The sequence below is a fragment of the Drosophila mauritiana genome, chromosome 3L (assembly GCF_004382145.1).
Source record: "Drosophila mauritiana strain mau12 chromosome 3L, ASM438214v1, whole genome shotgun sequence".
In the NCBI taxonomy this organism is placed as follows: Eukaryota; Metazoa; Arthropoda; class Insecta; order Diptera; family Drosophilidae; genus Drosophila; species Drosophila mauritiana.
In genome coordinates this window covers 2,782,915-2,796,815 of record NC_046669.1, presented here as the reverse complement: position 1 = coordinate 2,796,815, position 13,901 = coordinate 2,782,915, and the positions used below count along the sequence as shown (strand labels likewise).

The window sequence follows — 13,901 nt, the reverse complement described above, 5'->3', positions numbered from 1 at the left end:
TTAAACTTGCACTAAGAGAAATGGACATGGGTTTATAAATATATCACTATATATAAGCATAAAAATGTAAGGCAAATCAATCTGATCATTGGTACAAATACCTGCATATAAGCGAGGCTTTGCCTCAGGATGACTTACATAAAAATTTATTTCTAAGTTAGCCCTATTCTCTCTCAGTGCATCATTGCCGTTCATGTGTATCTGTGTGCAAGGTGCAATTGCAGTGCATTTTTCAGCTTGACCGACTCGTCGTCGTCGTCGACGGCGGACCCTTTTCACAGCTTATTCCTAACTGCGCGACAAACTAAGCAAATTCGCACCCCAGCTGAAATGTGAAATGCGGCAGGAAAATGTGGAAAAGTGCGGGGCGGCGGCGGCGGGGGAGGAGTAGTAGTCGGAGTCGGAGGAAACGGTTGTCATTTAGTCCAGTTTCCGAGGGGTTAAATGCAGCCATAGGCGGACAGATACACACACGCCTATTTGAACGAGAATACTTAACTGTAATGGCTCAGAGGGTCAGCAGGTTACAAAACTTACTAATTGCTGGCGGCCTTTGGCACAGAATGGTGGAATAATGGTGGAAAAGTCAACTAAATGGGGCACTAAATGCGGCCAGAAGTTTCCAGCAGGGGATGTGCGAAGGATTTAAATATAATTACATAATTACGGGTTCCTGTGTGCAATTAACAATAAAATGAATCGTTTATTAATAGGTTCAAACGTAGCTGGATTTTATCTTTTGCTTACAATATAATAAATTTTAGAGGGTCAAATTATCCCTGAACGTAAGCATATGAGACACGCTTTCTGCCACTTTTGAATTTCAATATGTAACATTTCCTGCATTGCCTGCCAATTTTTCGTTTCCTGCCTTCCGCCGAATTCCCTTTTTTTGGCCAAATCCGTTTAAGTCAAGTGAATCAAACAAAATCACAGAGAGTATAAAGCGTAGGGCCAAAGCCCGTTGCCTTACAATTTCAATTTCCAAATGTTTCCCGGAGAAAGTTGTTGCTTGTTTTTGCTGCTTTTTTGTTGTGCTTTGCTTACAAAGTGCCTATCAAGCTGTAACAACAACAACCAAAAAAAAAAAAAGGGAATGATTGCATTTTGACAACAAATGGGAAATGGAAAACTCTGGCATATTGTTACAACAAAAACGAGGAGCAGAGTAAAAGTGAGCAGAACAGGGACGCACTTTCCAAATCGATTTTTGATTATTTTTGCTTATCATTCTGTTTGCTCCTTCCTCCTTTCGGGTTTTCTCCACCCCCTCCCCGCGGGAGAAAAACAACAAGGAACCGCCGTAAATTCAATTTAATTTTCTTTAAATATTATTTGAGACAATTTCGCCGGCATTACAACGAGAACGAGAAAAAGTGGCACACCATTTTTTCGTCGCTCTGTGCGGAGTTTATTTTATCATGTTTACTTTCAATAACTTTCAGATATATCCCCCATTTCGCGCATAAACCTGGCAAACACAAAAAAATGGGGAAAACATCACCGCGTTGTGGAAAACAAATTTCAGTTCGTTTGCTATTTATTTTATTTATAGCTGAGAGCCTTTTTTGCATTTGGCGGACTTTTGTTTGTCGGCGCAAATTGAAAATATAATTGAAACAATAAATTGTTATGTTGTCGAGCGCTGAAAGAGTTGCAGGATTATATGTATTTGTCCGTTTTCGCTCGACTGCCATTCCTCCTGCAAAGAGGAACGAAAAAATCAATTTAATTTCAGGTTTTTTCGCCCGACTCTGGCAACAACTAAAAGTTGGTCTCACTTCTCTGACCAAAGTCAAGTCATTTGCCAAAGTACGAAAGTCCTGCCGCGCATAAACATCCCCTAACGTGGGGGTGGTTTGCAGTCAAGACACCAGCGAGCGAAGGAAACGCAAAAAGAAAGAATTAAAGAAATGTTTTTTTCAAACAAAACAACAACAAATAAAATAAAGTAAAAACTCCACAGAATCAGCGGCAACAACAATGAGCCGTACGTGCAACATGAATGCGCTGGAAAAATTTCACAGCACGTAGCTGGCAGTTGTAAAGGGCACTGAAAAATATAGGGGCATACTCTGAAGGAAACTCATTGAAGATTGAATGTTATGATTAATAATATTTACATGAGGTTTGCTTGATCTTAAGGTTTTAACTTAGCCATGATTATATTTAAGGGCAAACTATCACTAGCTAGATAATCTATCTTGAAGAACGGCGTGCGCTTTCAAGTTCATTTCGAACAACCTCGGATATGTTTTTATACCAGAAGTGATAAGTGATTTAGTGTCCTTTTTGCCTGTGCAGGACTTAAACTTATGAGCAGGACTTTGCACTTAGCATTTCGCAGTGTGCGCATGTTGGTGTGATATCAAACAATTTAGCGCATTGCATTACAAGCTGTTGGCGCAAAAAAAGTTGCGATGCAAGTTTTCTAATTGCAGTGGCGCCCCCAAAGGATATTAGGAGTGCAGATTAGGAGGGGGTTAACAGCAGGGCTTAACCGGGGGCTAAGTGTGGGTTAGGGGGTGCCGGGGCGGACCTCTGCGGGGAAATGCGGCTGGCACGCACTCACAAAGCGTTCTTGTTGCTGTTGCTGCTGGCACATCATCAGCTATGCAAACAAATACGCATAAATATGCACGCACACACCCACCCACCTACGGCTTTTTGAAAGAAAAAAAAATGGAAAAAAATGGAGGATGAGGATAAATAAGAGGAAGCTCGCGCTGAGGGAGAATAACAAACTCGACACGCACACAGCAGCTACAGCGAGCGGTACATGTGCAAATACACAAATACAGGCCCACATACATCACCATTTGCCACTTTCTCCAGCTTTTCGAGCTGCTTTCAAGCTTTCTCCCTACGCACATTGCGTGCACAACAACAACAGCAGCAACAGCAACAACAGCTAGAAGAGGGCTGCAAAAAATGGAAGAAAGAAACGCACTGCAATGGCTTCTTGACTGAAACCCCGGACTCCTCACCTTTCCGCACCTCTTTTCAAATCTTCAGAGCATAACCCTGTCGGCATTACAGTGAAGAGGTAGTAAGGTGAACGGCAGCCACGATGCGGGATATTTATGTAGTCAGACAACAGTATAATTAAGTAACTTTCCATATGCGGTTTAATGATTATTTCTAGTTTCCAATCCAATCCTTCGATTAACACTTGACCAGACGCGCTTTCAATTCGAGGACCTTTCCCAAGTGAGCCACTCCAAAATCCTTACATCAAACGCACATCAAAGCGGTGTGAACCCTTCCATAAGGCCGGCTAATTTGGGCCCACATCTTTGCTCTTTTGAGTCGGCGAAGTGTCGAGATGCCGAATTGCACTTAATTGATATTCACTGTGGTCCGGGATGACGCACTATTGCGCGTGAGGCACTTGCCATTCTTCCCCAGCGTTTTCAAGTAGTTGGTATAAATATTTGCATTTCACAGGCCGCCGCAGAGGGAAATAGGGGAAAAACCAGAAGTCTTGCTTCGACTGGCACCCCAAAAGGAAAATCTGCCGGGGAAATGGAGATGGGTGGGGGTGGGGTGGAAGAAAAAGGAAAATATAGAAAAATTACCATAGCCTTCGTTGGCATCTTGCCCCATCTGATAAACAGCCGATGTTTGCCATGTTCGCCATGTTTGAGATGCTGCGATGCATCTGCATCTGCATCTGCTGTGCTACTTTGTCGCTGTTAATTATAAAAATTTTCCATTTTCCCTCGTTTTAGCTGGCAAGTGGAGGAAATTTTCTAAGCGAGCGCTCAAAAGCATGCTACAATTTTCCCCCGCTTGCGGCAGCTTTTGTCGAGCAGCATATACATGTAGTACATAGCCAGCGTGTACATAAGCACGTACATACATATATATTTTTAGACTTGTTTGAGCAAATTGCAAGCTGGCAGTTTCTGACGCCGGGCGGGGGGAGGTGATTTTCACAACAAAAGTTTAAGAAAAAGAAAACTGTGCAAATAAAACTTTTTGCTTTCGCTGGCTTTCCACTCGCTGCAAAAGTCCTTGCCAAGGGTAAATGCAAAGTTCGCACACACTCTCACACATTGAGAAAGTGGCAGTGGCAGTGGCGAACGAGCGAATGGGGGGGAAATGCGTGTTGGCCAAAAGGATGTTGCAGGATAAAAAAAAATAAAAAAGAAGGTGGAGAGAAAGCGCTGAGAAAAAGAAAAAGTGAAGAAAATGCCAAATAAAATGGTGGAAGCTGGGCTTTGATTTCATCTCGCTGGGACGGGTAGCAGGACCCGGAGCAACCAGGACGTTTGCAGTTGGCAAAACGCTTCACTGCACTTGACTATTATTGAAGTTGGAGCCGAAGGACCAAGCACCAGAAGCAGGACCCCGGACCCCAAGTTTGTCCTTGCAAATAGAGCTGCTGGGAAACTTTTGCCTTGGGGCCTGCGAAAGCAAAGGCAACATCTTTGGCACTGGCATCCTAGCATCCTGGCATTCTGACATCCTCATCCTCGTCCTCATCCTCATCGTCCTTTGCATATTTTAGCGCGCGATTCGTGCCTTCGCGTTGCATTTTTTATGTGTTGGTAGGTCATTGCACGTACAAAAGCCACTTTTACTGCAGCTGCCACTGCTGCCACTGATGCTGCTGCGAAACTTTGCTGCTGCTGCCAAATTAAACAACATTTCTGCTGCCAAAGCGCGCTGTTGAATTTTATTTTCAATTCATATGCCCTGAAAGAAGTCCACGGAGTCCATAAATTCTATCACTCGATTGGCAGTCATTAGGGTGCAATTTATGCATTATGCAGCAGGGATGTTAATAGATAATACCGATTTGTAAATAATGAAAAATGATTTTCTTTATTATATATATATTATTAATTAGGTTTAAAAAACTGTGGAATTCAGAGTATTTTAATTTTCGAGTGTGCAAAATGCGTTACTTCCGTTTAATGCATTTTAATGGTCAGTCTTTTAAGGGTGGTGGCTAAGAGAAACGCGAACCGCGTTCTGCGGCTCCATCAAATGCAATTTGAAGCGCTGTGCCACGCCCCCTCATCAGCCGCCGCCCCCACCTTCTCACTTCGACGCTGTCAACTCGAAATGCATTATTTGCATTTCTTGTTCGGTCCACAGTGGTCGCGAAAAGTTTCTAGCCCGCACTTTGGCCGGTTTTTTACCCGCTTCTATTTGAATATGCAATGGGAATGACTTTTTAATTTGCGATTCGAGCTGAGCATAAATCATTTTTGGATTTCATGCGACGAATTAAAAATTAATGCCATATCACAGGGACTGCCGAGAAGTGCAATCAGCAGGAGGATAGAGAGATGAGGCCTTCTCCTATATCCTTTTTCCAGGATAGAGGATGAATTCGCTTTTTGCACACAGCACCGGCACATTTTTATCGATTTTCCTGTGGCAATGCAAGCGCTGAAATTTTTGCAACCCCAAAAACGAGTCTGAATTTTTTCCTTTTTTCACCCCACTCCTTGTCGATGGACCACGCACTTTTGGAAAATACCAGAAACGCTGGAAAACTGAGAAAAAAGGAGCAGAGTGACTAGAGAATAGAGAATAGCATGGTGAAGAACAGAGTGGGTGGAGTGCGGCATGATAGTGCGTGCGTGTGCGTGGAACATCGAAAAGGGAGAGAAGGAAAAAATTCGCAATGAGGGTTGAAAATAAATTGCTTTTAATTTGATTTCAACTCAATTAAATCTACGAAATGGAATTTCAAATTAATTCTTTTCTGCTCGCTCGCCTCACTTTGCTCACTTTCAGTGGGAGTACTAGCCCTTCGGCAGCATCCACAGTCCATTATCCTTGGTTAGTCCTGCCACCAAGTCCAGGTCCCAGGGCTAATGCACTTTCATTAGCACGCATCTGCAGTCCCAACCAAGTCGAATATAACTAATTAAGTTCCGTTCTTTTGTCCTTCGGCTCTCCTGGGGATTTTCGGCCAAATGGCACAGCTGTCCTTGATTATTGGGCATCGAGAGGTGCTCAGCTTAATTGAGAAAGTTTTTAATTTTAATAACAAGCCATGGCAATTAGTTGCTCTGTGTTTATTAAGTTTTACAATTAATTTAAACATGACTTACGTACATGATTTTCGCTGCAATAGGTTTATCTTATAACAGTTCTTTAACCAAGAATCGACAGAAAAGGTCAAGAAATTCAATAGATATGAAATGCTATTCCTTTATACCCGCACAACAATAATCCTGGGAAACCTTCGAGTCCTGGCTTCACCTTGGCACAATTGTTTCCCGCCTCAATTGTTTTGCATTGGCAGCATAAGCTGCTCAATTAACACGCAGATTCCGATGCTGGTTCTCCCCCATCTTGGCGGTCATAATGAACCCAAACCATCCAGAAGCAGACCCTCGAATTGTGTCACAAGGCAACCGAATGCCCTTTGTTGTGCTTTACCCCTTTTATCACTCATTTTGTGGCCTGTGACTTTGGCTGATGCTTTTCCGCTTTTTCCGCTACCCCAACAAACAATGAGCGCTCCCCCGTTCTGAACTTGACCTTGATAAATTTGTGAAGTGAGCTTTTTAGCACATATCAAAACGGTTACATCTCAAGGGGGCGCACACCGAAATCGAGAAGAGGGGGAGGTTGACATTGAAAATTTCGCATCTAAATTACGTGTAACAAATCGTCGGATGACGCATCTCGCCCCCAGAGAAAGCAGATACGTAGGTATGTATCCGGCTGGCTATCCAGATACATAATACATATAGGGGTGGCTGCAATTACAATGCCAAATGAAACGAAACTCACCCTCGTCCAAAAGTACAAATGAACATGGACGTGTATATGGAGGAAGTCAACCCCCGAAAAACCAGAAGAGAAAGAGAAAAGTCTGACAGCCGCAATCAAAATGGGATATAAACCATAAAAAGCAAATCCAACAGGCCTTGGCCCTGGTGAATCATCATCATCGTCGGCCTCGTCCTTGTCGTCGCCCTCATCCTCATCCTCGTCCAGAATTTCTCCAGACGGAATTTGCGGCAGGACTTCAAGGACGCCGGGCTAATCAGGAAGCTCTCGCCTCCCCCACGAAAGTGATAATCAAAATAAACAGGGCTCAAGGTGGCGAATGTTGTGGGGTTTCCGGGTGCGACAACCTTGAAATGTTTTGCCTACGAAAATCGATGTCGCTTCCCGGAGGCTGACTGCTCCCAAAAAAGGGTTGTCCTTGGCGCGGAAGTAATTAAGGCTTATTTTGACACAGGTCAAGGTTGGGAATTGGGAATTGGGGTTAGGGTGTGTCATTCTAACTTTTGGTTTGCTCTCAATATTCAAACACAAACATTCCACTGAAGATAAGGAATTTATGTATTCTATTCCAAGCTAACTACTATGAAATGAAATTTAAGTATTGTAAGTCAATCTATATTTCACTACCCCTTATTTTTCCGCAGTGCCTGCCCAAATTGGCGCTGTTGAGTGGCTCGATGTAGGAGCTTTATAATACATCAGCCCGAACGAAGGGTTGCCGAAACTCTGGAGCACACATAAAGCAAACTTTTTATGGCTCATTAGGAGGGGTAGGAAATGCCGAGGGGTTGCTGCTGTTGTTGTGGTTATTCTCCAGTGGCTTCGCCCCCCAAAAATTGTGTCATAAAAAGCGAACCCTCCCCGCAGACTTTTCCCGATGTGGTTGGGATCCGGATCCTACCACAAACCCAATTGGCCTAGGTCAGTGCTCGCTTTTTGGCCCATTTGTGCGGTGTGCGTGTGGCCCATTGTGCGGTTAACTCAAATTCGAAATGGGGGCTACCTGTTGCTCGGCTCCCGTTGTTACGAGAGCCCCAGGAGCAGCACTCCACCTCCCTTCTGTCCACTGTATAGGTAAACCACCGACGGGCTTTTTGAGCTGCTCATTATGGCATCGCAGCAGCTGCCACCTGCCTTCCGTTTAATAAAAACTAATAGCCCCAATTAAGTCGACATGCGTTTTGTGTTTTCCCATTGTTGGCGCTAATAAAGTCGGCACAAAAAAAGAACACGCTGCACTTAATTGAAAAAAGCCTGGCTCCAGGAACCTTTCAACAGGAAGCAACGAAAAAATTGATTTAAAGAAGGTTTCGTTTTCGAGGCTCATAAACTGTCATCGATTTTTTTGGCGAGGAAATGACGAAGCTTTCATCGCAGGATTTTATGCATGTGTTTTTCTTTCTCGGTCTGCAGGGCTGTTTTCCTTTTTTACGTTTCTTTGTGTGCTTTTTGGGTTGCCTACTTTTGGCCCTATTTTTGCAGGTCGTTGGCCTTGTTTTACGGCCTTTTTGGGGCTTCTTAAAGTCGAGATTGTCTGTATTCAGCTTTATTCAGCTTTGGTGGGAAGTTTGCATTTCTTGAATGGCGGCGATTTTATTGACGTGGCTGGGAATGATAATTTTATTAGTAATGAAGCTGATGATATTGTGTGTAGCCAATCTGATTTGTGCTCTTTATAAACAAGTTTTTTGTAATCACTTGGCTTTCAGCGCATTCTCCAATTTTCTACTCAATTAAATAAAGCTGAAGTATTCTAAATGATTAATTAACCAATTCAAGGCTGCCAGCATAAAATAAATACCCCTACAATTCATTTGTAAGATTTATAGTTTTTGATTGAGTTTTTTTCTAAGCAATATCATGGTTAAAATGACAAAACAAAAGTCTTAAGTCTTAATTCTTAGAACGAACAAAATGTATTTCCACTTTAGGAATCGTTCAAATTCACCTCTGAAATATTTCCTTCCACTTCAAACTCGCAAGACTTATGCGTGCCGTGCACAACTGTACCGATTCCACACTGTACGTAACTTTGTCGTATCGGTTTCACCCGAAAACACCTCAAGAGCTCCCGAAGGCAGCAACTAAATTTAGACGCCACCGAATGCAACCCCAACTCGCAGTAATCCCAGATACCAGATACCAGACTCCAGCAGCAATCCTCAGTCCCAGTGACATCGTCTCCATCTTCCATTTCCAATCTTGTGGCAGTCTTTTCGTCATTGGGGGGCTGCAACTCTGGCACGCTCTCAACTGCGACTGTGTGACTCTTACTTTGGCTGTGCATTAAAATAATTGCTTCCGAAATGACAACTGCTGCTAAAATTGAAAAGAGCCCTGTACGCAGACGCATTTCGTTCCCAGTTCCCGGATCCGATCCTCCGATCCCCGATTCCCAGCTCCCTGATCGCCCCCCAAAAGGTTGACGTTCTTGCAACATGTGTGCGCGCCTGCGCGTGCCAACAATGTAAATGCAGCTTGGCGATTGAGATGGCAGTGGTGTACATATACCGCTTGGGGTTGGCTTGGGGAGAGAAGAGGTCACTGAGAAAAAAGTTGTTATAAAACAAATAGCACACGTGATGAGATGAACCAACGTTGGAAACTGCATTTGCAATATCTTGTTTTTTCTTTTATTAGTTTTAACGTAGGAAGAACATCAAGTTAGAATCTGGAATGTAGAGTATATTCCCGCATTTTCTCACAGTGTCTATGATGGCGTCGCGTATTTACCGTTAAGATGCCGCGGCTGTCAATCAGCCACCGAAAAGACTCAGACAAGAGCATTCCGCAGGCACTCCTGCGAAGCTGTCTGGATCCGATTTGGATCCATATGTCGGCCCCGCCGTTTCCCCTTGGCCCTCGTCGATCTATTTTGGTACGAATGTGGAGCTGGGCACGCCTGCGCACACACTCAAATGTGCATCCATAATTTACATTTTCCATTTTAGTTTTCCGACTTTACCGTTCGCTTCTCCGCTTTCCCAGCACTTCGCCTAATGGTTCTTCTGAGACCCGATCGCGTCTCAGGCTCTTTTTTCCACGGCTCTGATATTTATGACCCCGCGCCGGAAATAGATTCGGAATTTGGTCCAACAGGCGGTTTACTTGCAGGCTGCTTCATGCTTATTGGAATTATCTATGGTTCTGATATCCATATGCTTTATTTTACTCTAAAGTAATTTAATTTGGCAGCTAGTTTCCTCTGTGGCTTAATGTCATTAGTCAAATGCGTAGTTTTGAGAATGTGAGAGAAGAAATTATATTGGTGGAAATAAGGATGCGCAGATCAATTTAAGGGAATTTTTTCATAAGCTATATCATTCGGTTAACTCAATAAGAAAAATGTGCTGCTGATTCGATTGTTACCTATACGGAAAGTTTTTCAAATTGCTTCTAGTCTCGGTATGCTCAACAAATCTTAAAACTGTAAATAAAGTTTACATTAAATTAACGTTAAAAATGCCTAAACATATGATATCTGTTTTGATAATCATTTTTATTATTCTTATTACAACAAAATTATTGTATTTATTGAAATTGCAATTTTATGGGAAGCCTATTGAAATTCTACATTCATTTTACGTGGAGCGCCATCTAGCGGCCAGCCTAAGCTACATAAGCAGTCCCTAACTTTGCCGCCAGATGGCCGTTTCAATGAGTGTAAAATGCCTCGACCGTTGGAGCGCCCTCTATAGGGTGAATGTTGTACCAAAATTTGGTTTGTGTCTAAATAGCTTACTCCGCATGTAAAAAACCATTTTTACATGTATTAACTAACTACATATGTGTTGACTTTACGAATATTAATGTATGCGGCATCTCCGGAAAAATAAAGTTCCACATATTCAATCACCTTGATAGCTTGGAATATATTTTACACATTTCGAAAATAAATAATAAATAAATTCTAATATCCTTATTTGTTGCAGATCGTGTTCGGTGCTGATGGTCAGCCCGTTCGACCCGATTCGAAACGCGGCCGAGGCAAAGGAAAGTCATCTGGTTCCGGAAATGGATCGGTTAACGCCACAGGTATCGCCGCCGGCAATGGAACACCAACAACTGGGGTAAGTGACGTCACTTTGACTTTATTGCCAATCCGAAAGCCCACCTCTTCGCATTTTATTCATGGGAACTAATTAAGTCACGCGACGACACTGGCAGACAGACTGTCTGCGGTCGAGGGATTGCCCAGACCCATTCCTCATACTCCAAGCCAGACCCTCATCCACATCGAGACCCCGAGCCCCAAGCCCCAGATTCCACATACCCAGATACCCAGACCCCTTCTCGGACCACCAGTTTTTTTTTTTAACGGCATGCCGCAACAACGTTTTCCACGTCATCACGCCCGTCGCCACTTGCTTTGTTTGTTCAGGCCAATTCACTGAGAGAAATGAGTGGTCCACTTCATATGCAGGACTTAATTTCGTCAATTCAATAAATGTTGGCTTGTGGACTTAAGTAAGAATAAGTCTTTGTTTTATACAAATGATTTTGTGGAGTAAAATATTCAAAATGACCGAGTTGTTTTGAGTGCAGGGTAGTCATAGCAACCCAGGTCGGTCGGCTTCCCCGAAAGCCAATCCCAGTCCCACTCCCAGCTCCAGATCCAGTCAAAGTGGCGTTCCCAGCCACGGCACCGGCAGCAGAGATTCCCCGACATCCCAGACATCCCGACATCGCAGACATCCCAGACATAATCTCCGCCGCAGGCCACCAACCGCACGTAGCTGGGGGTCACCACCATAAAAACCTGGCAGTAGAACGAAAGGAAAAAATAACAGGCGAGCGAACGGGGCAGACAAAGTTGTGCCGCCGTGTTGACTTGCTCAAAGGCGGGCTTGTGCCACTTGTGCTATTGTGGATGTGGATGTGGCAGCCACAAGCCGCACGTAGCAGCCAGAAACCAGAGGCAAAAGACCCAGGAGCCAACAGCCAAGAGCTGAGGGCCCGCAGCCCAGAGGATAGCTACCCAGCTACTTATTGTTGCCACGACGAGGGTCTGAGTCTGAGTCTGGGTCTGGGTCTCGGTCTCTGTTGCTTTTTTCCCGTCTCCGACTCCGCATCCGTTGCGCCGGGAAACTCTCCATGGGACGACTCACTGACTTTGCCTTTGCCTTTCTTGGGGTAAGACCGGGGAAAGCACCACTGGCTGCCACTGCCACTGCCTCTGCCAGTGACTTTGACCTTTGACGGGACAGGGGATTTCCCTTTCAGCAGCTCACGCAACAGTCCTCGGTGTCAGTCCTCTATGTCGTTGCGATTTCAAGGTCGGGAGCGTCGTAAAAACATGACACAAGCTAATACAGTGAATGAATGTTACATAATACAGTGAGTGCCAGTCACAACAATTGGTTGCGGGGCCATTTAAATGAGGGATACCACTGCAGACAGTCATGCTAATCATATTTTCAAGAAAATGAGGTGATTGTTTCAGATTTTTAGGCTTGCTTGAGTTTCATTCATAACTAAATCCACTGCCAACCACCGAGTTACCCCTGTGGAAGCAGCCTCCTCTTTGTGGCTCATCACTCACGTCACTTTATGCGACGTGGAGTGGAGGGGAGTGGCATCCCCATGCCATCCGTCTAAGCCAACGATTTGTTTGGCAAGTGGCTTGTGGCAACATCTGCGTCTGGAGGCGAGTCTTCTCCAATGGAGCGTTGATTATGTCGTCACAGCGACTGCGATTGCTACTTGGAGACTCCCCGCGGTGGCACACATAAAAAGGCAAGCAGACATCCCCATCCAGCTGGATGTGTATCACGTGTGGCTCCGCTGGCCATAAAATCAGCTAGATGGCAACAGGTTGTCCTGGTCCTTTGCCTGCTGATTTCCCAAGTTGCAGTGTCGGGGGGGAAACCACTAGAAATTTCCTCAAGTTTTGCGTCTTTGCCTCTGGATTTTCCCCCGCCGATTGCAACACTTGCGAAGTTTTCCTTTGGCAAATTTTCCACAGGGGGAAAGTGAAGTGAAGTTTTTGGTGGCCCAGTGACACGGACACAGAAACAGAAACACGGCTACTACTTCATTTTTCCCTTGCTGTTGCTGTTGCCACCGAATTCAGGTCGCGTTGCATTTGCCAGGAAATCCTCCTGCCACGCCCACCTTTATTTCCATTCCACTCGCGACCTTTCACCGTGCGATAGGACAAATGGAAAAAAGAGTAATAGAGGAGCCGGCAAAGGCAAATCCATTGACGGCACACGGCGCTTTGGGATTTGGCCAAGGACGAGCCCGGAAAGCTGCAACATTTCCATGGTCAGGGCCAGTGCACTCCTGGCTGAAAACTCCACTCCACAAAACTCCGCTGCACTATGGGGCATTTGGCCTGTTTTTTTTACAAAAATTAATAACTCCTAAACTATGGGAGATATTTGGATGAATTTTTTTTTATGTGTTACATATGCCCCCAGGAATATTTTGGAAAAGTGGGCGTGCCCCCAACTCCGCCCCAATTTTTTATTTTTTTTTTTTTTAATATTATATTTTTAAAGTTAATTTTTTATTTCAATATTGTATACAAATTCATAATCGTCTTCGTCTTTACAATCAATAGAGTCTGAAGAATCGGTGTCAGGTTCAAATTCGCAAGCTAACATTTGAAATTCAAATTTTGAATGACTTCTGGTGGAAGAGATAGTCGCTTATGTTTTCGAACGCGCCTCTTTATATTTATTGATGATATTATGTGATATTATTTATATTTGCCTTGGCTGGGTTCAAAAAAAGAATTTTAAGTATGTCTGCAAGATCCAGCAGGCCGCGCTTCCGTGCAGCTAGCATTGCAGCTTGACCACAAAGACGTTCGTTGTGGTTCTGCGCCCATACGAGTTCATCTACTTGCTGTCTTCGGCCACTCAAACTTTTAAAATAATATGACGTTTTCGGGCATCCAACTAATTTCCTTTCCTTTTTATTTTTCTCTTTTACCTTCAGGACTAGGTGTTCTTCTAACCACTTTGAAAAAACTTTCGAAAATTCATATATTTTTCGATTGCATTTTCTCCAATTTCGCAAAAGATTGACTGAAAACATTCGTTATTATTACTATTCGTTAATCATTCATTGAAGTCTAGCTTGCTATCAGAAAAATGCCCACTAATAAAAGTGCAAAAAGAATTTTCCTTTTG

General features: G+C 43.8%; 1 protein-coding gene across 2 annotated transcripts in view; it reads left to right on the top strand.

Moving 5' to 3' along the window:
* Positions 1-13,901, top strand: part of LOC117140152 (DNA N6-methyl adenine demethylase) — an 85,649-nt gene that overhangs the window by 9,660 nt on the left and 62,088 nt on the right. For both annotated transcript variants that reach the window (XM_033302924.1, XM_033302923.1), the window contains exon 4: positions 10,695-10,832. In XM_033302924.1, coding sequence (XP_033158815.1) covers positions 10,695-10,832 — 138 coding nt within the window. The remainder of the gene's footprint in view (positions 1-10,694; positions 10,833-13,901) is intronic.